This window comes from Dryas octopetala, chromosome 3 (genome assembly GCF_963921425.1).
Source record: "Dryas octopetala chromosome 3, drDryOcto1.1, whole genome shotgun sequence".
Taxonomy (NCBI): domain Eukaryota; kingdom Viridiplantae; phylum Streptophyta; class Magnoliopsida; order Rosales; family Rosaceae; genus Dryas; species Dryas octopetala.
Window position 1 is genome coordinate 2,262,226 of NC_141368.1, and position 26,068 is coordinate 2,288,293.

The 26,068-nt window shown below is 33.7% G+C and overlaps 4 protein-coding genes and 1 pseudogene across 11 annotated transcripts; 4 read left to right on the forward strand and 1 right to left on the reverse strand.

The window, feature by feature from the left end:
* The first annotated feature begins 8,904 nt into the window (after positions 1–8,904).
* Positions 8,905–11,457, forward strand: LOC147289448 (ubiquitin carboxyl-terminal hydrolase 18-like). Of its 5 annotated transcripts, none has more exons than XM_086237939.1 (10): positions 8,905–9,246; positions 9,336–9,381; positions 9,510–9,598; positions 9,685–9,770; positions 9,856–10,014; positions 10,091–10,211; positions 10,303–10,460; positions 10,583–10,667; positions 10,777–10,980; positions 11,041–11,457. In XM_086237939.1, exons 6-10 carry the CDS (start codon positions 10,203–10,205, stop codon positions 11,152–11,154), a joined length of 570 nt encoding a protein of 189 aa, XP_086094065.1. In that variant the 5' UTR covers positions 8,905–9,246; positions 9,336–9,381; positions 9,510–9,598; positions 9,685–9,770; positions 9,856–10,014; positions 10,091–10,202; the 3' UTR covers positions 11,155–11,457. The 5 variants fall into 4 exon arrangements, with proteins under 5 accessions (XP_086094065.1, XP_086094066.1, XP_086094067.1 ...); XM_086237941.1 differs by having other exon boundaries at positions 10,777–10,958; XM_086237942.1 differs by having other exon boundaries at positions 10,777–10,918.
* A 611-nt stretch (positions 11,458–12,068) lies between these two features.
* LOC147289449 (transmembrane ascorbate ferrireductase 1 pseudogene) lies at positions 12,069–13,215 on the reverse strand (annotated as a pseudogene).
* Positions 13,216–13,719: 504 nt separating this feature from the next.
* I-2 (phosphoprotein phosphatase inhibitor) lies at positions 13,720–16,304 on the forward strand. 4 transcript variants are annotated; one of them, XM_086237557.1, is made up of 5 exons: positions 13,720–13,801; positions 14,269–14,335; positions 14,569–14,711; positions 14,946–15,122; positions 15,747–16,304. In XM_086237557.1, exons 2-5 carry the CDS (start codon positions 14,331–14,333, stop codon positions 15,998–16,000), a joined length of 579 nt encoding a protein of 192 aa, XP_086093683.1. In that variant the 5' UTR covers positions 13,720–13,801; positions 14,269–14,330; the 3' UTR covers positions 16,001–16,304. The 4 variants fall into 4 exon arrangements, with proteins under 4 accessions (XP_086093683.1, XP_086093685.1, XP_086093686.1 ...); XM_086237559.1 differs by having other exon boundaries at positions 14,964–15,122; XM_086237560.1 differs by having other exon boundaries at positions 13,721–13,801; positions 14,569–14,715; positions 14,971–15,122.
* Positions 16,305–17,444: 1,140 nt separating this feature from the next.
* LOC147289451 (Sugar isomerase (SIS) family protein) lies at positions 17,445–18,933 on the forward strand. The gene has a single exon (XM_086237170.1). It carries the CDS (start codon positions 17,509–17,511, stop codon positions 18,121–18,123), a length of 615 nt encoding a protein of 204 aa, XP_086093296.1. The 5' UTR covers positions 17,445–17,508; the 3' UTR covers positions 18,124–18,933.
* A 4,423-nt stretch (positions 18,934–23,356) lies between these two features.
* Positions 23,357–25,002, forward strand: LOC147289452 (uncharacterized). The gene is made up of 3 exons (XM_086237723.1): positions 23,357–23,696; positions 24,130–24,218; positions 24,360–25,002. Exons 1-3 carry the CDS (start codon positions 23,498–23,500, stop codon positions 24,408–24,410), a joined length of 339 nt encoding a protein of 112 aa, XP_086093849.1. The 5' UTR covers positions 23,357–23,497; the 3' UTR covers positions 24,411–25,002.
* The last annotated feature ends 1,066 nt before the right edge of the window (positions 25,003–26,068 follow it).

The following is a 26,068-nucleotide window of genomic DNA, read 5'->3' on the forward strand; positions in this document are numbered from 1 at the left end:
AATACCAAATTTCAATAATTTTTTGGTATAGCATGAAGACGATATAATATTTCAATTGAACTACCAAATTTAAATGTAGTTTTTTAGATTGGGTCACAAATATGTTAGCTCCTTTAATTTGAGCCTTTTCTATTTGACATTTTTATCCTTTGGCCCACATATGATGAGTGTTAGTTAAAATTTATAAGGTTTTGACAAAATTGCCCTTGAGGCTTTTATATTATCTGGACAATTTGCTAATGTAGTCTTAACTTCACATTTAGTTGTGACTGTACGACACTCACAACTTCAAATTTAGTTGTGACTGAACGACAGTCACATCTAAGTTGTAAGACAGTCACAGTTAAGTTGTGACTTCATTGAATTTTTTTTTTAGAGAAATTATATTACAATATAGTATAAATAGAGGTTAAAACAATACTTTTACTCAAAATAATATATAGTATAGTGGTGTTAGTTGTCTCTTTCAATTTACCAAGACAGTCACAGTTAAGTTGTAACTGGATTGATTTTTTTTTTTTTAATACAATATAGTATAAATTAATGTAATATTTGTGATGTAATATTTTATTTATTTTTTTTATTGTAGTGGCATGTGATGTAATATTTGTAAATTCTAATACCTTTTACTTTATTAATTTGTTTGACTTTTCAATTAGTACATAATCTTAAATGCTATTTAATTTTGTTACCTAAACTAAAAAGTTATTGAAATTTAGTAGTTTAAATCAATGGACCTAAAAAGAAAAAGAAAATATCTTTCCAATAAAGTAATGACACATCAAGTGAGATACAAATGTGGGAAAAAAAATGTGGTACAATTAGCATTATTGTTTTGTTATACCACAGTCCCACCAAATGTATTTGGTCAATACCCACAAATAAATGTTTTCTAGTTCCTGAAGAGAGAATAAATTTGCAGCGAATGAAAAAGTTTAGGACCATTCCTAAAAGCTAGTTAAAATTCAGAAGAAGGCTGATTCACTATATATGGTTTAGGACCACCTACAGCATAAGTATCATATATTCATGAGTTCCTTACTTAATAGGCAATTAAGACTTTAATTAAGAACTGGTGTCTCAATCCTTCAGACATGCCAAAGAATTTAGCACTCACAAAGCTGCCGTAAGATGTGCCTATTATTCCCTTAAACCACAATGAGTTCCTTTTGTTTAATTTTCTTCATGTGGCTAGAGAGAATATATAAAAACAAGTCATTTTATTCAACTACTCCAAATGTGAGAGTTAATATCCTAAATTATAATACTGGGTGAATCCTATACACATCCCAATAATTTGAGGGTTTTGATAAATTAAGTGATGGGAAATAACTCAAGGACCTTTCTCTCTAACATTGTGCAGAATGTTAAAGAGAAATTATAATATGATCAGGGTATAGCAGCAGAACCCATCAATTTTTTGGTTTTGATGAAATATATGATCTGTGTGTTTTATTTTGTCGTGTTCTAAAGTACTTGGGAGTTGGGATAGTAAAGTTTCTTCCTTGAGTTTCAATCTTCTTTCATTAAAGATTATCACTGTTTAGAGCTAAGAAAGAAGAGATGACTAAACTAGCAGAGTGGCATGAATTTGAGCCTTAAGATAAGACCAGCTCTTAGAACCAACTAGTAATTATACATTGCATGTTTAAAGCCCATATAAAATATTCATCCCAATTTCAGTTTCAATGTAGTGACTGTATACCCAAAACCCCAATTTCTTTTTCTGTTTTGGGATTATAAGCACAAGAGCTGGTTCGCCTCTTTATGTTTTCAAGAATCTACCTACGTATATGCCAGGAGGCAAATATGGTACACAAGCAGAAACAAGTAGAAGTACAAGCACACTTTAGTAGAGAACACAAGGAATATTGGTATTGGTGCCTTGGTGGAGAACCACTCACTCTTCAGTCAATGCAAAACTAGTGACTACTTACTCTCCACAGACATGACAGTAAACACAAGGAATCAAATGCAAAATTCGTGACTCCTCAAGTACGATGCAAACCACTCTCGGTGAGGGACAAGAATGTAAATTGGATTCAGCTCTTCCAGAGGTTGTGACTTGTGAGGTACCAAATTCATCTTTTGTACTTTAGTACTTCCAAGGCTTCATATATTTTTGTCTATATAGCATGCAATATGATGCTCTAAACCAAGGGCACTTGCTCAATTGTTGCTCGGTTATTTCCTCTTCCATATTGAAAATACCCATACCAATGTTTTTATTACCTACAATTTGGATACATTCATCACAATCAATCGTGAAGTATTTGCAATTTACCTTATAACCAGAGTCGTTTAATGCCTCAATGGAGTAGGAAGAAGTTTGACCTCCCAAGAACAAGGTCCTATTCCCCAAGTTCTTTACCCGCATGTTTGACCAATTCCAAAAATTTCCACTTCTAAGTGGCCCCTTATAAACGTTAAATTGATCATATTAACTTCTTAAAATGCAAAACCATCAGTAAGTCTCCTGCTGACTCTACAAGATACCAATTTGTAACAGAAGAATGTCTGTTTCTTATTTGTATGTTTGGACGAAGAACCTCAATATGTGCTTGCATAGGGTCTTTAATTTCACAAACCAAAATATTGCCTCTACAGTCCACCACATAAAATTGGCCCTTATAATAAGTTGCATCTATTATTTCTCTTGAAAATACAATTGTCCAATAATTTATTCCTGGCCTCCAAAATCCCAAACTTCCATATTCATAAATAACCATGACTATGTAATTTGATGTGCATAAAGGATTTGATGATAAAACAAACTTCCTGATTATGTTCTTATAGTAATAGTTTGAAAATTTAGACCCTTCATTATGATCAATATCTGGAAGTTCAATTTATAATATATATCACGTTAAATTTTGCTCAAAAATATATAATATTATAGTCGTGTTAGAATGTCTTAGGTGCGGAACCAATGCAACTCGAGTGTGGCTCCTCAAATATTTTCACTAGTTATATATAGGTTGGCTATTTGTGTGAATTGTGTTATGTATGACGAATTATTAATATGCCTAGCTGGTTCCTAACTTCCTATCATGGAGCAAAACAAATCACAAAACAGTCGACCCATCCTCCCAACACAGTCAGTCATACCCATGGAAAGAGAGCTGCCATGTCATCCACAAAATACCGAGACTTACCATTGAATCTAAATTTGTTCAACACAAAATTAATTGAGTTACAATTGTAATTAAATGAACTAGAAGTTAAGTCCATCCACAAATTTTAATTTTAATTTTAATTAGCAAAGTCCATTACACATTACACATAACTTCATTAATATCTAAATTAGGAAAATTTATCAAATCATATGTGTAGTAGATGGAGTTTGGCTGACACTCTGAAGAGTTTGAAGCCAAGAAAGATATTGATTGATTATCGCCCACAAACAATGCCTCATCTCCAATGCTTTTTACCTCAATATGTTGCACAATGAATTCATCTTCCCTTAATACCAACTTATAGACCATAAAGCTCTCAGTCCTCTTCTTGAGACCTTTCTTTGGTTTCAAAAACCTTGGAACATGAAATAGGTCTCCCTTGGTTTTGGTTTCAAATAGGGTTTTGGTTTTAAGAGTGTAGAGGTTGAAGATGGTGGTAGTGGAAGAGAGTGGAGTGTGAAGATGACAATGATGGTGTGGGTGTGGGTGGAGTCAGCTGGTGGTGGTAAAGAAGATATGGGGGTGTAATGAGAAAACATGCTCTAAGAAAATAAGATGTCTTATGTGGTTATTTTACAGTGGGGGTAAAAATATCTTTTACTAAATTAGGATAAGGGTGGTCAATTCAACAAGTTTGGTAGTCGGAATAGCCCGCCGCCTTGAAATTATTAGTCATATTATATATATTTTTTAGAAAGATTTGGATGAGATTACAATTAGAAGCATCCAAAAAAAAATCTGAATGAAATTGGGATCCTAAAAATTTCATAAAGTTTTCCAGAATCAGAATCAGGTCTATCACCCTAATCAACCCACTGTGACCTACTTTAACTATTAACTAATTAATTAGTTAGTTATTCAAATTAAATGTATCAACCAGTAATTTCTCTCCCAAATGCACAGTTATAAATCCCAATTCTTAGTTGAAGACAAACGTAACATCTATGTACTCTTGTTGTATTTCGAAGTTCGAACCGCACATTGAACTGGGCCAAGGATTCATTTGGTGGGCTTTTGCAATTAAAAAAGCCATGACTATAAAAATGCGAGGTGGGCTCTATCGCGATTACATGATATTCCAAGGGCAATTTTGTACAACTGCAAATCATAAAAACAGAAGGACAAATTGGATTCAGCTCTTGGAATAACTCTCGCAGGCTCATTTCTCCGGAGGTTGTAACTTGTAAGGTACCAAATTCATTCTTCAGCTTCCTTTTTTCCGGACACGTGGGTGGTGATGGACGGTCAAGATCTTGCTCTGGGTCGAAGGTGGTGGGGTAGTTTGAGGGGCAGGTTCGTGTGTGGTCGTATGCAGTGCAGTTGAGTGGGATTTCCAATTGCTTTGGGGGCTTTTTGGGAATAGCAGGGATTTGGGATGTTCTGGTCGTTATTATAGGTTCTTCGGGTCAGTTTGATATTGCTGTGTGAAAAAACAGCTGTGAGGTAAAACAGCTGTGAAGTAAAGTCAGCTGTAAAGTAAAGCAGCTGAGTGTTTGGTAAAATATGTTTTCAAAAGTGCTGTGAGTGCAAAAAACAGTATCAAAGTGTTTGGTAAATGTTAATGTAAAAGTGCTGTGACTGTGTATAATTACTAAAATAGACATGATGCTAAAAGTGTCTTTCACTTATTTGTTTGGTAAAAATAACATGTGTTTTACTTGTTTTTTATATTTTTGGCTACAAATTTTTTTAGCATTAATTTTTCTAAGAACAACATTATTAAATAAGTATGTCTATTATTTTTTTAGGTATATTATAATTTTAATCGTGCAAATAAAATATCATCATTAATTATCACAATATAAAATATAACTAACAATGGACATATTTTTTTAATTTAAAATAAACAAATTAAAAATATAGAAATCAATGAGGATATTATGGGTAAAATAAAATATTCATTGTTGTTGTGATTCACTGTAGTTTTCAAAAGCACCTAGAAACCTGATTTCTGTTTTTGTTGTGGGGAGTTGAGAATTGTGGAAAAAAGTAGTTTTTAATTTTTTTACCAAACACTAAAACTGCTGTAGGTGATTGAGAATTGTCATTCACAATAACTTTTGAGTCTTCCACCGCAATCCCAAACGGGGCCTTCATTTGAAGAACCAACTAGAGTCTGTGGCTGTCGCGCGAAGCATAAGATAAATAGAGTTAAGGGCCAATAGTAATATATATACACTACAAATTTTGAGTAGTACTGTTTGGACCATCTTAACTACACAACTTTGTAGACTACCTTTTTAATAAAAGTGGGACGTGTTCCATTTTTATTCTAAGATCATAACTAGTGTTATACTCATCAATTTGTTTGGATTATTACTTATCTAAATTTGAATTTACTTGATTAACAACTAATAAATAAAATGATGACATATATAATGACACTTCCTCTTATAAAATAATTTAGCAAGCAAATTTGGTCAGATTAATATGATTTAATTAGTATATTGACTAATGAAAAAAAAAAAAGGGAAATATTTTTAACTCTATTCCCTAAACACAATGCCAAAAAAGTCGATGATTTCTAGGGTTAGCTAGTATGTTTGGAAATGTAAATTTGAATTTACCATATTATTCTGTTAACAGAGGTCCAATTATCAATTGCAATGTAGTTTTTCTGTTTATACCATGCTTACGGTTAAATAATTACTTAATGAAAACCTAATAAAATTAACGATAGAGATGAATAGCATGCTAGGCCCATCAATCAGCGTGCTGGACCTGGACACATAGCCCATCAATCACAATCACAATGCCCACAAAAACACATTACCGACAGTCACGGCGCTTGTTGGCCTGACAATACAGTGTAGTATTGTACTTTCTAGTTCTGCACACCACCATTTATTAAAAAATAAAAAATAAATAAAAAACGATTACTGGAACAGTGGAGTGTCAGTGTAGTATGAGTGTATGACTTACAGTGGAGTTGAGGAGGCGCGTGCAGACAAACGCACCGATGAAGAGGGAGAGGAAGACGAAGAGAGCTGAAAATCTAGCAGGGGACTTCATAAATGGCCGCAAGAATATGATGGTGCGGGTGAAATGACTATAAAGCCCCGACGACCCGTGGCCGTACCACAAGTAGTACCTCTGGCTCTGCAACCTCTGCATATTACCCTTGTCGATCTCTCCGCTTCTCTCTGCAACACTCTTCTCAACTACTCTTTGCCCTTTCAAGTTCTCTGACAGCCATGTTCCTGATTTTCAACAGTGGTTGATCAAATTACACGACTTCAGCAACTGGGTACTTTGTTTCCTTCCTAGAATGGAAATGGGTTTGTTTCAGTTTTGTTCCTACATTATTCTCTTCGAACCTCATGTGAAGCTTGCTTAATAAGATAGAATCTATCACCTGTGAATCTAGATCGTGCCACAGATCTTGCTTAAGAAAATTAATTACCTTAATAGAAAGGTCTTTTAGGTAATTAATAAATTTGGTAAGGAACTAAGGACTAGTAGTGGATCGGAGAATGAGAGAAAAAGAAAAGGAGACACAATCATATTAATATTAATATTCATATTCATATCTAGACAATTAGGAGACAAAATTTAAATAAAAGCCCTGACCACAGTTGTTAATGCATAAATATAATTCTCACGATGAGTTTCATATGTAACAATGAGTAACAATCATCCACGCTTTTAGTGTCTTAGATATATATTTTTTATATTTAATAATAAAAAACTAATCAAAAAAGACTAAAATACCCTTATTTTTAATAAAAAAATTGACGGAGGTGTGACATTGTAAATTTTTTTAAAAAAAATTTAGGTGGCAATTTGTTACAATATTTTTTTTAAATGGTGACTTGCAAATCGGAGTATAATCCGGGTAGGTCATTTGAAAAAAAGCCATTAGTTTTTAACTAGTTTTTAATTAATACTAATTTCCAAGTTAGAATTGTTAGTTTTTATTACTTCCCAAAAGAGAAAACATTTTATAACTTTGTTACTCTAACATGATGTGGCGGTATGACTAATCAACGGTAACACCACATATATAATTCTAAAAATATTATTTAGGATTTTAGTTATTAATAATTAAACACGTGTTAAAATTTTAATAGATTAATTACATAATCACATGGTATTACAGTGACATAAATTAATTTATGAAAAAACACCTTGTTGGAAGATGTTTATGGATAAATATCTAACAATAATCTTGCATTAAAAGCCCAACTGAAAAAAAAAAAAAAAAAAAAAAAAAAAAAAAAATCTTACACTAAAAGCATATAAATTATAAGGATAGAATTGCAATAAAAGCATGAAAAATAATTATGAAGGCAGAGTCATCGAATCAGAATATTAGGCATACAAAAGACGTAAGCTGACAGATCTACACAATTGAAAAAGAAACAAAACAAAAAGTGGAGATGACGGGATTTGAACTCGGGTGGGGTTGGTCAATTATAAAGATCTTACCAACTCTTCTAAGCATGAGAAGAAGTACTTAGGTGGATTTGATTTAATTTATAAAATTGAATGAAAACCGGGATTTGAAACTGGGCGGAGTTGCTCAATTAACGACCGAGGTGTTCTAACTGGGCTTGCTTCAATTTACGGCCTTCCTAAAAAATGGGCCCTGCTCGATATATAGCCACAAGGCCCCGCAAATCTTCAGTTTCAGCTCCTCCATTTCTTTCTCTGATTTCTCTGTGACATCTACCAAACATGGTGAACCATCACTCTCTCCCTCTCAAAGAAGTGCCGGGCGCCATGCCGCCTGAGTGGGAGGGCGAAGATAAGATGATTAGGGAGCTGTTTAGAGTTGTCAATGATCCTCGATACAATAAAGTCGTCCGTTGGGGTGACGAGAAGAAAACTTACATTGAGTTCCCTTGCCCTAAAGAGAAGTTTAAGATGATGGTGCCTAAGACTCTTACCTCGGGGTCGTTAGCAAGTTTTAAGAAGTTGCTCAATACTCGGGTAAGTTAATCTTAGATTCAATTTGGAATTAGTTCTTTCGCTTATTGTATCTTATTGTCAGTTATGATCTAGGGTTTGACATGATATTGGAATCCGTAATTCAATTTGCAATCGGTTCTTTCGCTTATTGTATCTTGTCAATTACGATATTTGGTAGTGTATCTTACTAGGGTTATATTGGAATTGTTCCTCGCTTGATCTATCTAATTGTTGATTTATCTAATTGTTGATTTATCTATTTGTTGATTTATCTATTTGTTGATTTATCAGCAATGGATTCCAAGATTGGTTTCAGCTGGCTATTATCCTCTTTATAAGTTTCAGCTGGAGCTTCTTGTTCTTCATGGGAGCTGTGCTCTTTATAAGTTTCAGCTGGAACTTCTTGTTCTTCATGGGAGCTGTGCTCTTGGTAGTGTATCTTACTAGGGTTATATTGGAATTGTTCCTCGCTTGATCTATCTAATTGTTGATTTATCTAATTGTTGATTTATCTATTTGTTGATTTATCTATTTGTTGATTTATCAGCAATGGATTCCAAGATTGGTTTCAGCTGGCTATTATCCTCTTTATAAGTTTCAGCTGGAGCTTCTTGTTCTTCATGGGAGCTGTGCTCTTTATAAGTTTCAGCTGGAACTTCTTGTTCTTCATGGGAGCTGTGCTCTTTATAAGTTGGAACTTATAAAGAGCACAGCTCCCATGAAGAACAAGAAGTTCCAGCTGAAACTTATAAAGAGCACAGCTCCCATGAAGAACAAGAAGCTCCAGCTGAAACTTATAAAGAGGATAATAGCCAGCTGAAACCAATCTTGGAATCCATTGCTGATAAATCAACAAATAGATAAATCAACAAATAGATAAATCAACAATTAGATAAATCAACAATTAGATAGATCAAGCGAGGAACAATTCCAATATAACCCTAGTAAGATACACTACCAAATATCGTAATTGACAAGATACATATAAAGAGCACAACTCCCATGAAGAACAAGAAGTTCCAGCTGAAACTTATAAAGAGGATAATAGCCAGCTGAAACCAATCTTGGAATCCATTGCTGATAGGATGCAGAAGATTTTGGAGGATGTTAGTGCCATCAGAAAATTTATAGTGAAAGACCAAACAGAGTCTCCAAGAAGGTATGCTTCGCTTGATAAGCTCCTTTCGCAATTGTTTCTTAAAAATTCTCTCAATTTTAAACTCTTAATGCTTTCATTTTTTTCCTCAGCTCTGGGCTTGTGCATGATACTAATGTGAACACAAATCCAAATAAGGTCCTTGTCCTGCTTATTATCTATTTCTGTCATTGTGGTTTGATACTCAATGCTATAATTCTGGTTTGATATCTCTATAATTCCGCTTATATATCTATTATCTCTATCTCACATTTGTTACTTTTCAGATCCTATTTCCGTACGACCGATTTGTTGAACTTTTCAAATCGGACCTGGAAGATTATACTCCATGTGGACTCTCAAATTCTCTTAACAGGTGTTTGTTTGCCATCGATAACGTCAATTATAATCACTCTCTTGTCATATATTTGACTGACATTCTTGTTTCTTTTGCATTTGCAGCTGTTTTCTCAATGCCGTTTTGCAATGTCTCTGTGCAACTAGACCCTTGGTTGCATATTGTTTGCAAGAGGGACATTGCAGACAATGTCTGTAGTCTTCAAACCCATTAGCCCTTTTTTTTATTTAAAAAATGTTTCTCACACATTTAACAATTTTCCCTTTTTTTTTCAGGCAAAAACAAGGGCAAGGGAAGGTGCACATTCTGCCAATTTGAACTGCACCTTAAAAAAATGAGGGCCAGTTCGGTGCCTTTTTTCCCTGCCTTCAGTCTTTCTGATTGCCGGGCAATCTTGACCAAGGCAATCAAGAAGATGCCCATGAGCTATTGAAGTAGGTTTCACACTTGATTAAATTCTTTTGGCGTATAATGTTATATAGTATCGAGGTTCACCCTGTTCTTTTGTAGGCTTCTGATTGAAAACTTGCATCTGAGTTGTCTGGATGAGTTTGGCAGAGAGACTGTCTCTCAAACCTCTGAAGAGACAACAATTATTGAGTACTTATTCGCGGGCAAACTCATGTCGAAGGTTAAATACAATTGCACTTGTCTCAGTTCTAAATTAGTCATTTATTATATAATTCCACCTATCAGTTTCCGTAAATTGTGATATTTTGTAGGTCGTCTGTTTAGAGTGCAAAAACATATCAAAAAAATATGAGCGAATCATGGATGTGAGTGTAGAAATTCATGGGGAGCCTTCATCTGTAGAGAAATGTCTTGCTGAATTTACTCGCGAGGAGCGTCTTCAGGGAACGAATATGTTTAAGTGTGATAAGTATGAAAACCAAAGAATTTTTTTCATTCGTCAATTCCATTTAATTGTTATATTATAACTCAGTTCTAGTTGTGTTCTTATTTTTCCATTGTATGGTCACTTATTAGATTTGTTGTTAACAGGTGCAAATGCCATGTGACGGCAACCAAGACTTTAAGTATTGTACAGGCACCTAATGTTTTGACCGTCTGCTTTAAAAGATTCCAGGTTGGACTCTTTCAGCCATACTCTTATATTGAATTCTTGAGTGAATGATCAAATTATCTTGATTTCTCCCTAGTCATTACTAATTTTTATATGGTGTCAAACACTTCAGCATGCAGATTCTGTTAAAATCAATAAGACAGTCACCTTCCCTGAAAAGTTAGACCTAGGCCCTTACATGAAAGAAGGGGATGGATCACATTTCTATGATCTGTATGGTGTGGTTGTTCACCTGGGTCAGCAACTCAATTCTGGTCATTACCTGTGTTTTATTAAGAACTTCTCTGGAATTTGGTATATGTGCAATGACAGCCAGGTGATCTCTCTCTCTCTCTCTCTCTCTCTCTCTCTCTCAACCCGTTTTTACTTTTCTCAGGTTGATACTGTGAATCTTGAAGACGTGCTCAAGGTCGAAGCATATATGCTACTGTATATCCGCTGTCAGCCACGATCAGCTTGTTCCGATGATTCTCCAATAAAAGAGGTTTAATTGTTCGAATACCGATGTTGGTATTTCAGGTAAGTAACTAAAAAGTAAAAACTCAATCGTTTACAAGTTTATGATTTTGATATTGTATTGTCAGATATCTTTTTTCAGGAGGTTTGCCACATTTTTAGTTTAAATCAATATGGTGGCTGGATGTAATTGTTTTTTAACTTTCACTTGAATTCGTACTCTGAGTTTATATCTACTAGTATATTGGCTGAATATTTTGTAAAAGTAATTACTTAACAGTGTTGAACTGTAATTGGCTGAAACATCTCTCTCTCAGCTGTAATTACATAGCAAGTTGGCCACCTTTTTCTTGTTCTCAATTTTCTTTCTTCTTTCTAGTTAAAGTTTGGGCCCAAAGTTTATACAATCCACCGTATTTTTTAATAAAAACCTAAATTTCAGCTCTCAAAAAAAAGTTTATACAATTCACCTTATTCGTTATCTTTGCATTTGTTAACTAAGATTTCAAATAAACAAACCATGTGTTTTAAACTAATCTAGCTTGCAGTTGGTTGGCAACTCAATTGAAAGGGTTGTAGAATTTGTCCCTTTACATCCAAGTTCAATTCCCTCTCTTCCTAAATAAAAAAACTAATCTAGCTTAGAATTGAAAAATAAGTCCCATATATTATATAACATTTGTCAATTAAATTATTAAGCATTTAAAATAATTATACATGCCTCCTAAGTGGTGATGATGGATGGAGTAATTAATAAATTAGAATTATGAGAGATTCAAATTCAATTTTCTTTAATAAATAAAAAATAATAATAATAATAAAAAAAAGCTTAAATGAGCCGTCCACGTATTAACCACTTGTAGAATCCAAGTGGTTAATATAGCTGATGTTTGGGTTGCCCAGCTAGAAAAAGGGTCAAGACAAAGCCCACATTAGACACTAGCTTCCTTCAATAAAGTAAATAATCAGATGAGCATGCCAATACATAATGATAAGTAATCACAAAGCTTATATGCATAGGCTACACATACACATAAAAGGGAGAGAGATATCCAAGTTTTATTGGTTCCATTCCAAGCATTATCACTAGTCTACTATTTAACAATGGTATCATGCATGCATATATCATCATCATCATATAGAAGAATAGCTGTCATCTGCTGCTATAGGAGGAGCTTCAGCAATAACTGAGAAGATAACGATGGCTCCAAACAATATTGTGATGATGGCAGTGAAGTTGACAAGAAAGGCCTCAGTGCCGAACTTAGCGACTCCAGAGTTCTCCAGGAATGTCAGCTTCTCTAAGAAGCCCAATGAAGAGTTGCCAACTGCCAATACGTACACAATAAGCCCAAACATCGCATGCCATGGAACTGACTCACTCCTCACTCCATCACTCCCTCCAGGGTAGAAGAACACCAAGAACCCGTATATCCACTGCCAATCCATCATATTAATATGCCAAATTTTAGACAATTAGGAGATAAAAATTAAATATAAGCCCTAACCACCACAGTCGTTAATGCATAAATATACTTCTCACAATGAATTTCATATGTAACAACCGATAACAATCATCCACACGTTTATGTAGATAACGTACTATCTAGAACAAACTTCATAATTTTACATATTTAAGACTTTTTTTTGTCGAATGTCAATCATGCATTGATAATAGAAATCCTAATAGATCGATATGGTTTGACAAGAAATATGCATATGTTTTTCACTATAAGATTTAGGTATCAATGGCTAACAATCATTATAACTGTTAAAAACAAACCTCCTTAATTCACATACTTAATGCTTGTTTTCCAATTATATTAAAATTAATTAATCGCAGGTTTGGGAAATTGACTGGGATGAAGGCCGATTACCTGAATACCATAGAGAACAGTAACCTCGATCCCAATCCAGGAGACCAGGAGTGCAAGCTGTAGAGATTGGCAATCCCACTCTCATTGTGGTTCTTGAATGCAGCATAGATACCAATGATGCCCAGGCCCAATGCGATGGCATGAAGAACCAGGTGGATTAACTTCTTCACCTCCTTCCTCAAAGGAAGTGATTTATAACTAATAATGGCTGCAATCATTTTTATTTTTTGGGGGTGACAAAATGAAAAAAAGGAATCGATCAGTATGTAAATGACAAATATTTAAGAGCATCATCGACCATCATATATATATATACCACGAACATACTTTACAAAATGATTAATTAGTTTAATTTGATTATCTGAATGAAGTTGGGATCCTAAAAATTTCATAAAGTTTTCCAGAATCAGAATCAGGTCTATCACCCTAATCAACCCACTGTGACCTACTTTAACTATTAACTAATTAATTAGTTAGTTATTCAAATTAAATGTATCAACCAGTAATTTCTCTCTCAAATGCACAGTTATAAATCCCAATTCTTAGTTGAAGACAAACGTAACATATATGTACTCTTGTTGTATTTCGAACCGCACATTGAACTGGGCCAAGGATTCATTTGGTGGGCTTTTGCAATTAAAAAAGCCATGACTATAAAAATGCGAGGTGGGCTCTATCGCGATTACATGATATTCCAAGGGCAATTTTGTACAACTGCAAATCATAAAAACAGAAGGACAAATTGGATTCAGCTCTTGGAATAACTCTCGCAGGCTCATTTCTCCGGAGGTTGTAACTTGTAAGGTACCAAATTTATTCTTCAGCTTCCTTTTTTCTACCTTTTAATTTGATTTTTGCGTTTCAATTTTTCCATTGCAACGGCAAGAAAATGAAGCTTCAATTTCTGTATCTCCAACTCGCATCCCCATAAATTTTCTTGGGGGCCTTCTTCATTTTTGAAGATTAGGTTCGTTAGGGTTTTAATGCGCTGTTGATCCGTGGCTCTTTCGGATTGATTAATTTATTTATTGCGATTATGATTAGTGGATTATGGACCATCTTTGAGCTGTGGACCGTGGTTATGGAATTGTTTTTTTTCCTTTATTTTGTTTTCTTTTTATGGTTTTTAGGTTAGTGTATGAATGTAATCCTTTATTGCTAATGCGGGTTTGATTACCTCGAATGCGATTGCCTAAATTGTGTGAATATAGTTTTAGGTTTCTTTTGCCTAATTTTGAGAATTTAACAACAAGTTTTGCAATTTGTTTCAGAGAATCCAATTCAATTGAGCAGTTGCTTGTGGTGCTTTTTCCGAGATCAGCTGTTTGGCAAAATGAAGTAATTTACTCTGTCTTCTGTTAACATCTTTATGTTTTTTGGTTGTGGTTTACTCTGTTTTCTGCATTAAAATCTGTGTGATCTTTATTCGTAACAAATGGATGTTAAGAAAGAATTGCTGCAATTAGGAGATGATGGTTTTTTAGTTTTGGAAAATCCTGTATAATTTTCTGTTTCTTATCATATGGTTGAAGTTTATAGATATACTGATCTTTGATTTTCCTGATTACCAGTCAGGGACCCCGCGTTAGATGGGATGAGGCTAATTTGGGAGAAATTGAAGCAAATAAACCTGTAAGGCAGAAAATTACTGAGCCAAAGACGCCGTATCACCCCATGATGACTGATGATGAAGATGATGATGATGATGATGATGGTATGTTGATTTTAATCTTATATGCCAAAGTGTTTGTCTAGTGTTCCTTTTTTTTTTTCTTTAAGTGTCATTGGTGTTGCGTATAAGGTTGTATTGAATTTCAATGAATGTTTATTTTCATACGGAAATGCTTGATTTAAAGGTTTTTTAATCCTTTATGTTGGTTTTCAATACTTGTTTTCTGAAAAATTGTATCTTTAATGTGAAATCTTATCAGTTTCAATGACTTGATAGGATCACTGTCTCCTGTAGGGGGTAGCTGTGATGATTCTGCTGGTGATGCAATGCATGCAGAAGCAATACGAACTGCTTTGAGCGATGTGGCATCATCAAGTAGAAAGGACACCAGGAGATCTACTGGCTGGACATCATCTGAGGATGAGGGAGATGCTATGGAACAAGATGATGAAGGTCCTCATTCATCCTTTCTTTTGCTTTTCTGAAGTTATCCTTTTCGATCTGTGGCATTTATTACAACTTTGGACTTGGCTGATTACTTTTGTACTTTAACTGTCCACTACTTGTTGACTAAAATATAGAAATGCTTACCCTGTTATTTAAACTATCCAACTTTAACAATCTTTGTTCCTCAATTTTGATTTTATTTCATGCTCTGCTACAAATATTATTCTCAATATAGGTGTATGAAGAGGGCAGATGTCATATGTTCTGTGCTAAATACAGCTAAATTGATTGATGGATTTGGTTGAAGTTGCACTATATCACAATGTTACTTCATGAAGTCACATGAGATTAGATCCCAATAAATATAGCTGAAGGTTATTGATTGGTTTTAACCTTATCCTCATTATATTCTGTTAATGTTTGGAACTTTGCTACCGATGTTTCTTAATCCTACTTTAGTTCTCATATCCCCATTACCTGGTTCATAGAAGACGGAAAAGCAAGCTTGTCACCATCTTTTCTCCCTCAGTTACATTTATACTATTTTAATGTTAAATGAAATGATTAATTTTCATTTGCCAATAATTTTATTCTGACATGTGGCTGTCTGTTCAACTGACTTTGCCACAGATAGAAGTGAGAGTTTTAGGAAGCACAGAAAAGCTCATTATGATGAATTCCAGAAAGTAAAAGAACTCAGGCAGAAGGGTTCCTTTCTCGAGGATGAAGATGAGGAGGAGGATGTTGAGATGGATAAGGAGAAGAACTCTGATTCCTCTGCATCTTTAAGTGCCAGTGTGAAGGAAATAGATAGTGCCGGTGTGAAGGAAATAGATATCGAGCAAGATGGTACTGCCACTTCACCTAAAAAATCTTCTAGCTAATGGAGCTCAAGTTAACCCAAGCTGAGATTTTGGTTGATGATCTCACTGACATTTTTCAGTTTTTTTGGTTGTTGATACAGAATGCTCATATGACTGCTATTTTTATTTCCAACATGTTTTTTTTTTTTTTTTTGTAGATAATTTACTTTATTTCCCTGCATTGGAGTGTGGTTTGGTAACATTGTTCCTTCCACCATTTTATTTGCCATTCAACATAGGGCAACTCTGCTCCCTTTGATAAACTTGTAAGCAAAGATACAAGTTACTTCAGTGATGTTTTGATTGGCAATATGCTTTTTCTTCTTCTTTGGTATGGTTCAAGGCTTCAAGGTCATTGAAACCTGCATCGTCACTTCATGGTCTGATAAATACACATATATATCCAAGTTTCCAAAAGGATTGTGTTTAAAAATAAAGATGAAAGAGAAATAAAAAATGAATATAAGATATTAAGGAGTTAATTACACTTACACTCTTGAGGTTTATCGTCTTTTCACATATACCCTTTGGGGTTTCAACAATTACACATACACCCTCTAAGGTTTCAAAATTGTTGCATATAACCTCCTATAGTGAGACGATAAATGATAAGAAATTATGCAAAATGGCATGCTAAGGGGTGAAATGACCTAATAAGATTACTCAATGTGTAAGGTTCAACTTCAATACAAATATATATATATATATTTTTTAGAGAATTATGCTTAGGTTCTTTATAAAAACAGTTTTTAGATGAAGATCGGAGGTGTTTTAAAATTTATAAGAAAATTCTTTTAATCCATAATAATTTAGAAGAAAATCATTTTAATTTATAATAAAGTCATTCCCCAATTTGAAGAGTATTTCTCCATATTTGAAGGGTATTTCTCCTCCTAGGATGTAGAGTGAGCTTTGTAGAGGCTACATGTTAGGTTTTAACTTCGAGATTTTACTCAAAATCTTGGAGTTAAAACCTAACATAAAGCCGTAAAAAAAAAAAAAAAAAAAAAAAAAAAAAAAAAAAAAAAACTTAATTAAAAACCCTAAATCACTACCGGTGTTAGTCTAAAAAAGGCTAAAAAAATAGACTGAACTCTAAGGGTATATGTAATAGTTTTGAAACCACAAGGGTGTATGTGTAATTTTTAAAATCTTAAGGGTATATGTAAAAAGATGATAAATCTCAAAGAGTGTAAGTGTAATTAACTCGATATTAAGTTAATTAAAAATAATGTTCAATAATTGTATAGATAATCATAATGGACATTTAAAGTCCAGAAACAAAAGGAAACAATATGAAAAAAGAAAAAGAAAAGGAAATTTGTTTTTGTCTTTTACATTAGTTTGCAAATCAAAATGATAAACAATTGGGCAAGCAAAAGCCAGACCAATGCTGATGTGTCAGTGTGTCACTCTACTACTCTAGCATATCCTCATTGGCAGCACTTGTACATATATTACGTAAACTAAACGGAAGCCTCATATGATCTTATCCTTGAGACACAGGCTGAGACTTGAGAGGGAGAGCAATGGCTTCACAGTCCCAAATCCCTTGTTCAGTGGCCTCACTTGCCTCACAAATATGCAGCCACATAGCCACCATCTTCACTAAACCAACCCACCCCCACCCACCAGTCCTAGACCTTTTAGTCACCGAGCTCTCTTCTACAGCAGCCAGAAACGGCAAGGTCTTCCTCTATGCAGCGGGCCGAGAGGGCCTGATGCTGAAGGCCCTCTGCATGCGGCTAGCCCACTTAGGCCTCTCGGCCCACTTGGTCTTCGACATGACCACTCCCCCAATCACAACCACCGACCTCCTCATCGCCTCTGCGGGCCCAGGAGGAGTCTCCACCGTCGATGCGATTTGCTCCGTCGGACGCTCCTACGGTGCCAGAGTCCTGTTACTTACTGCCCAGCCGGAGACGGGATCGTGTGTGAAGCACGCTAGCGTGGTGGGTTATGTGCCAGCGCAGACCATGGCGGATGATGCGGATGATGTGATGAAATCTCGGCCGTTGCTTCCTATGGGGAGTGTTTATGAGGGAGCCCTGTTTGTGCTGTTTGAGATGGTGGTTTACAAGTTGGGTGAGGCTTTAGCACAGAGCCCAGAGGCCATCCGGGCTCGTCACACCAATCTCGAATGAGGTTGCCTTCGTGCTTCTATATGAAGCGCTTTTGTAGCGCTTGCGTCAATAGTGCTTTCAATAGTAAGGCATTTACAATAAGGAAAATGGTAGGGTCGGTACCATCTACCATTTCATATCTCTAACGGAGATATACCTGACAAATTGGTGGGTCCTGCGTCTATTAGAAAAAAGATGATATAATAATACCAAGACGTGCTACACTTAATATTATCTTTATTTTACAATAAAACAGTATGTTGTTTGGCTTGTTTGGCTGCCGACCATGAAAGTGTTTTCACTACAAAAAAAATATGATCAAAGCCTACTAATAATTGGCGGCTACAAAAGGGGTGGCAATTTAGAATTTTAGTGCATATTGTCCAATTGCTACCCATTTTTGTTAAAATAGAAGCACTTTAGTCCCTATTGCTAATTGCCACCCCTTTTATAGCCGCCAATCATTAGTGGGCTTTGCTCATATTTTTTGTAGTGTTTTTATCATATAAAAACGTTTTTACTATTGTTCATAGGCTACCTAATAAAAAAGTGTTTTTATTATTGATAAATTATTATAAAGGCCATTATATTTTCACACTCCATTTTTCTTTAATTGCACTTTTTTATATAATTTTATTAAGTGAAATTCTAAATTACCCTTAAACTTTCTTTCTTATACAACTTAATTTATTTTCTTTACAGAATATCTTTTTGTGTTTCTCTGCCTCAAATGATTCTCTTCCTTATTCAATTTAGTTTCTTGCTTCTTGCTACACTTACATGGATGTCAAGTATTTTCCACTTTATTTTTATATGCGGATATTGGATATTGGACCTTGTTTTACTGTTTGGGTTAATCTTTCCATAACTTCGTGAAGTTGTAAAGTGCTTGTTTATATTCATTCTTTAACCATTAACCATTGCAAAAATGGTGTAAGCATTTCAGCTCAGTAACCCATGTGTCTAAAATTAAAGCACCAATATGTCGAAGAACCCATTTGGTGCTCTGAATTTGTTAAATTTTTACATATTCTGGGAGTAGTAGGACTAGGAGTAAGCATATATGCCTTTCTTATAAGATCGTGCTCAATGATTTTTGAAACTAAAACCAAATAAAACATATTAAGGCAAAAATATAATGACGTTTGCTCAATCTATCTTAGGTTTTCCCTGACATACTTTTGATTGACATGAAATGATGAAATTAATAGAAGTTCTGAACAAATAAAATACAAGTAGAGAGAGTGTTGTAGATGAAAATGAATTAATCAAGCAATGAACATAAAGAGATTTTCTAAAGAAAATGAAGTTGTTCAGGAAATAATTAAGGTCTAGGGGTAAATATGAGACTTCACTTAATAAAATTATATGAAAAACATTTAAAATGTAAAATGAGTGCAAGTGGAGAAAAATGAAGTGCAAAAATCGCCTCCCTATTTATAATTCATACATTAACCAATGCATCAATTAAATTATAAAAGAATGAAAACTATACATAATAAATTGTAATGCCAAATAAAACATCATTAATAGTTAATTGAAGAAAAAAAAAAAGCTAAATTATTGGGTTGCAATCAAATTTGGCATAAGTTTCAACTAGACATGAGAATATTTGCAATTATCTTGCGTTCGTTAGCCATCTCTCGTCCATGAATTAAATTTTGTTTTTGAGGAACTTCTTTACTTCCATGCTCTCCCTCATCTCCTAGTGGAAGTATCATTTAATAGGAATATCTAACAGGAATATAGCAATCAACCAATTCTGCTCAATTCATCTAGCGTATAACAGGGTTAACAAAAGCCCAAGTACATAGGTAGGTAGGTATTCCATCATAAATCATCAATATATAGACTTGAATTTTCATACAAAACATAAATAGAAAAATAATAAAAGAGTGAGTTTAAACATCAAACCTAAACTGAAAAAAGAATAATACTATACTTACCACATTTCTTATACCACATTCTTATACCATCTCACGTGTCATTACTTTATTGGACAAAGTTTTTCTTTTTCTTTTTGGGTTTTTCTTTTTATTTTTTAGTATCCAATGTATGAATGCCATGTAAGTTGCCACATAAGGTGGTATGAAATTATGGTATAAAAATATGGTATATCTAGCACTACTGCTGAAAAAAATATAAATACAAGTAGATTTGGTGGGTTTTGAGAAGACGTTTTCTCCTAGATGATAAGATTAATAGAAAAATAAAAAGATTCAATATTTCTATGAGCTATATGGTAAGAGATTGATAAGAAGGTGAAAGAGTTCTATGGGAGGAGAAACATAGACCAAGTTGAGAGTTTGGATTTTAAGGAGAAGATAATTGGAAAATTTTATTAAAAGAATAGGAATAATTTGAGAAATATAAAAGTTTCATTAAAGGCCCAAGTGCTTCCCGGTTTTCATTGTGCAGAGCTTGTAAGAAGAAGCACCTTCTGGAAAAAATCACTCCACGTGCTTCCTAACCTACTTAAAGCACTTTTCCAAGAACAACCAAACATCAATTTAAAAATAAAAAGTGCTTCTGCCAATTTAAAAATGCTTTTAGCAGGCTAAAAACACTCTCAAACAAACCCTTCATATATGGGTCTACCATCAAATCATTATTGTAAATAAAACGGATTTATAATAAACTTTATGTTGCTATTATTACTTATTATTTAATGCCACTATAAATTTGCAATATTAAGACAAAAAAAATGAAAATATAATATTCAATAATGCTAGTTGTCCCATATTTTTTTTTCCACATTTGTATCTCATCTGATGTGTCATTACTTTACTAGAAGAGTATTTCCTTTTTTTTTTTAGGTTTTATTTTTTAATTTGTAGTATCCAATTTATGAATGATATGTAAGATGATATAAAATTATGATATAAAAATGTGGTAAGTGTAGCATTTATTATTATTAGGTAAATTATTTTAGTTTTATTATCAATAAATAAATCATATTTATGTAAAAAATACCTTAAAGAAGTTGGTCTTTAATTATTATATGGAACGATAATATAATGTGTTATGCTGACATGTATGACCAATATACTCATATTATAAATGTATATAGTTACTGTATTAAAGAAAAACTTGCGTGGGGAGTTACTTGTCATTAAGTATTCAAGATTTAGAATTTATTTATAACTAATTATCCACGCATATTAATTTATTTAGATTCATAATATCGGGTCAACATACTTTGTTTACCTACAACATTCCTCACCGGCCAAATTTAAATTTATGCATTTTGTTAAAGGCGTTTGGTTTCTAAGATAATATTGTAGAAAAAAATCTTAAGAAAAAGAAAATGCTGGAGATGGACCATTTCTGATCTTTGACACGTGTGCTATAAGACATATAATGGCCAATTAAGAATAGAAATAAAATGTGGCAAAAAAAAAAATAGAAATAAAAGATCTGATCCCTCCAAGTGAAGGGGGGCCCAACTGGATGACAGTCAGCATCTCAGGATTTCTGCGCAAAGACTCCATGCAGATTTTTTTGATGTATTTACTTTTTTCACTCTGAACTCTGAAGGATTCTTCGTTGAAGAATGGTTACCTCAAGCTCACTTTATTCTCTTAAATTTTGATTTCGACGTATTAAAGTATGATCAAAATTATTTATTTTTTTAAATAATATATTAAAAATTATTATTATAAAAAGTTAAATTAATTAGAATTTTTTTAATTATATAATTATTATTAATTAAATAAAAAAATAGATAATTTTTAATTAAAAATTAAATTTTTTACTAATTATTAATTTTACTTTATTTAATCAATAATTGTTATATAACTAAATAATTTTTTATTAAGTTAATTTTTAATAAAAAGATTTATGTTAAGTAATTTAAAAAAACAGTTCTAATTATAGATTGATATTGTCAAAATCAAAATTTAAGAACGGGATAACGTTAAGGTATCCGAGGGTGATTCAAATATTGTTCTTCTTTCATTCATCCCAAAATATCTCTCAAAGAGTCAATCGGTCAATCCCATAAGTTAATCGCATAAAGCAGCTCTTAGATATTTTTTTTACCAAAAAAAAAAAGCTCTTAGATATTTTCAACTTCTTCCTCCACTTTCCATACCCCCTCGCCTACACAAAAAGTTCTATACTCGCGCTCCACACGTTTTCTTGTTTTTTGTTAGGCACTTTTGTCTTTATAAGATATTTGTTCGTGATAAAGTATTTGTTAGGCACTTGAGCTAACAATAAGGTGGCCTAATTGTTGTTAGGCTCGTACATAGATATTTTATTTTTCAAAGTAATGTTTAAAACCAAATGCGATACCAAAGGACGGAAACATAATTTTGTTCAGCAAATAAAGATTTAGTTGTGTTTTTATCCTTCAAAGTTTGAGTCAATTTTTATTTTACTATTTAGATATTTATTTATTTTACTTTATCACTTATAATTATGTCTCGTGTTTCATTTTATTTTTTTTAGTTCATCCTATCATTCAAATTATTAAAAATGTTGATGTGGCAAAGAGATTTTTGTCATTTCATTCACTTGAACAAAAAAATAAATAATAATTCTTTTAAATCCTAAAGATTGGTGATGTGGCACTTACATGGCCATTAAAGGCCTTTTTTTTCTTATGTAAGTTGTCATGTGTAAAAAAAATTAATTAAAAATATAATATTCTAAAACTAAAAAAACAAAACAAAACTCATCTCCTTCCTCCTTCCCCTCTCTCACCCCAAAAAAAATTCTCATATTTTTAGTTTTTAATTATTGTAATTAAATTTAATATTTTATAAAATATAAGAAATTTTAGTAGATGTTTTTATCTGAGTAGACGAAATTGAATAAAGAGAGGAAAATATACCCTTGCCACATCAACATTTTTTATGGTTTGAATGACAGAATGGAAGAAAACAAGTAAACTGAGACACGAGGAATAATTGTAGGTGATAAAATGGAACAAATAGACATATGAATCAACGCAAACTTTGAGTGGTAAAAACACAATTAAGCCATAAATACAACATGTGAAATTTGACCATATTTAGTAGCTTTGAAAAATTAAAGACAACAATTAGGTGTTTCCTAATACATGTCAGTTTAATTGGATGAAACACATGTGAAATACGTGGCAGGTAAAGGCAGCGAGTAGGCAGTTGGTAGTACTCTCATCCCAAGTACCTTGGGGAAGAACAAAGAAGAAGCCACCCCATTAGCTATGTATGGCTTCAAAGGATATGTTCTATCTCTCTCTCGATCTCTCTCTTTATATATATATATGTAATAATATAATTTAGGAAGCATGGAAGCTCTCAAAGCACCCACATACACCGCACATCGATCCCTTTCGATCCTCAAATAGCCACAGGTGGGCGGTGGCTACTTCCTAGTTCTTAAACCGGCGACGGAGGAGAGTTTAGAAATGGAGTCGCACGTGGCGAGCAGGGAAACGAGGCCGTGGACGAACGAGAAGCACGTGCAGTTCTTGAACAGCATGGAGGCATCGTTCGTGTGTGCCATGTTTGAAAAGAAGGGCCAGCTTGTTCGTCTCGACCGTTTCATGCCGGACACGTCAGACTCGACCCTAGATCTGAAACCCCACAAAACCAACACACCTGCAGGTAGAATTAATGTAAATAATGGTGGTTTGATCTTATTGTATATATACATCTTCAATTGAATTCTACTTGTGTAATATATGGTTGTTCATGAATCATCATATAGGGTGCAATTTCCTTGATTCAATTCCCTCATTGTTTGTACAAGGGGTTCATGGAAATGTTAGTCCTGAGGATCAAAGATGCGATTGGGTGCACATGCCTTTTCTTAATTAATTTTCGTGAATATTAATGTTCAGAAAACTAATTAACTAGCTAGCCACATTAACTGTACCTAGACAACATGTACGTACGTGTAAATGCTGATCGAATACGCCTCAGATAAGATATTTTTGTGGTCATTAGCTCTGCGATCTTTTTTATTTTTGATTTGTTGTTTGATAGTTTTTTCTTAATTTTTGACTTCATTATTTTGATAATGACATATTAATATTAGGTCCAGCTGAAGGCAGAATGGACGGCGGAGCTGACAAAAGAGTAAGGAGGTTGTCTTCTCAACCGTTAATGAATGCATCGCAGGATCAGGTTGGTAATACGATTCATTAAATTCTATACGTAGTACTGAGAAGGCAAAATTACATTTAGGATCCTAGTGTTTATTGCTTATCTGATTATGAATTAATATTAAGGGTCCGTACTAATGTAATTGTGTGTATGTCCCCACAGGTAGTCCCACAGTTTGATGTCAGAACAGATGGTGATAAAGATGAGAGCTAGAGGCCACCCAAAGCAATGTGCCTCTTTCCATTGGTACCTGTCAGCTAAGATTCATAGATAGATAGATTCATTTTGTAGTCTGGTTTTCGATCATGGTAAATGTGGCATTACTATTGGTGACTTGCGGAAAATGATCGTTGGTGATGGTGTAGTTGATTTTTTGGAAACAAAGGTTAAGTTTAATTGTTGTTTAAGAAGCAAGATCATACATTACCAAATCACCAAAATTCCCTTGTCCTGGGTACCCTTCAAAAGCTCATGAAAAGAAGAAAAGAGAAAAAGAGAAAAAGACTGACAAATTAATTGATCAAGAATAGCATTCATTCTTGATCCTTCCGGCAATCTTATCTTTTAGGATAGAGTTTGTTGCTTTCCTTTCACTCAAGTCATAAATTTACACTATTTGACATCTTCGGTGAACCTGCTACATTATTGATGGGTGCTTCCATGTTTGGGGGGAGAGATTTTATCATGGATTGTTTTAGGTTTATGAACACAATTAATGGAGGCATTATTATAGTTCAATCTGCCTCTTGTAGTTTGCTTGCAATTAATCTTTTCATGAAATTAAGTTCCAAAGTTGTTTCCCTTTTGCTTTTGTTTTACAATGAAGTCACTCATGAAATAGAATGCTATATTGCTATCTAACCTCGCTCAAATGATCTAATCAATTGCCATATTAAAAAGGAAAAATTTTAGCTAAAGAACCTCAAATATACCCTATGTTTCTATTTAGAATATAAATTTTACTTTGTGTCAACTGAAAATTGAAATTTTCATTTTGTGTTGATTAAAAATATTTATTTTTTCATTTTTTATCTCAACTTTGGTCCGACATTGGACCCATTAATTCTCCACCAAACACAAAAAAATTATACCAAGTATAAAGATATGTATCTCCTCTTTACAACCATAAAAATATCACTCAAATCGGACCTCTAAAACTCCAGATAATTGGCCTCAAACTAGGGTATCCGAAACTGTCCAATTTTTCATATATTTTCCCAGAGGTCTGATTGGATAGTTTCAGGTACCCTACTTTAGGCCCGCTTATCTAGAGTTGTAGATGTCTGATTTGAGTGATCTTTATATGGTTGTAAAGAGGAGATGCATAACTTTAAACTCAATATAAGATTGCTGAATTTGGTGGAGGTTTGATAGGTCCAATGTCGAGCCAAAGTTGAGATAAAAACTTGAAAAAATAGGGTCTTTAATTGACATAAAATGAAAGTTTCAATCTTCAGTTGACAAAGTGAAATTCATATCTTGAATAGGGGCATGGGGTATAGTTAAAGTTTTTTGCCTAAAATTTTCCCTATTAAAAATACTGCAAATCCACATTTTGCATACAATAAGTCACACTTAAGCCATGCTACATCATCTCTAGTTTGTTTTCATCGTGAGCCCATATGTTTCGGTCTCTAAAAAATAGTTTTGGGATTGAGACTTTCTATTCGTTACATTAACATTATGACTTGAAGCTAAAATCTACCACCTTCTTAGTTCTTACCTTACTCTAATGCCGCTTGAGTTAGAGAGTGATGCTTAATTTATTACATGAATGGTACTATGGTATTAGCTTAACTAGGTATTATTTCTCAATTACATTATGAGGAATCGAACCATCTTCCACAGCCAGAGGCCCATAGTCGATGAGC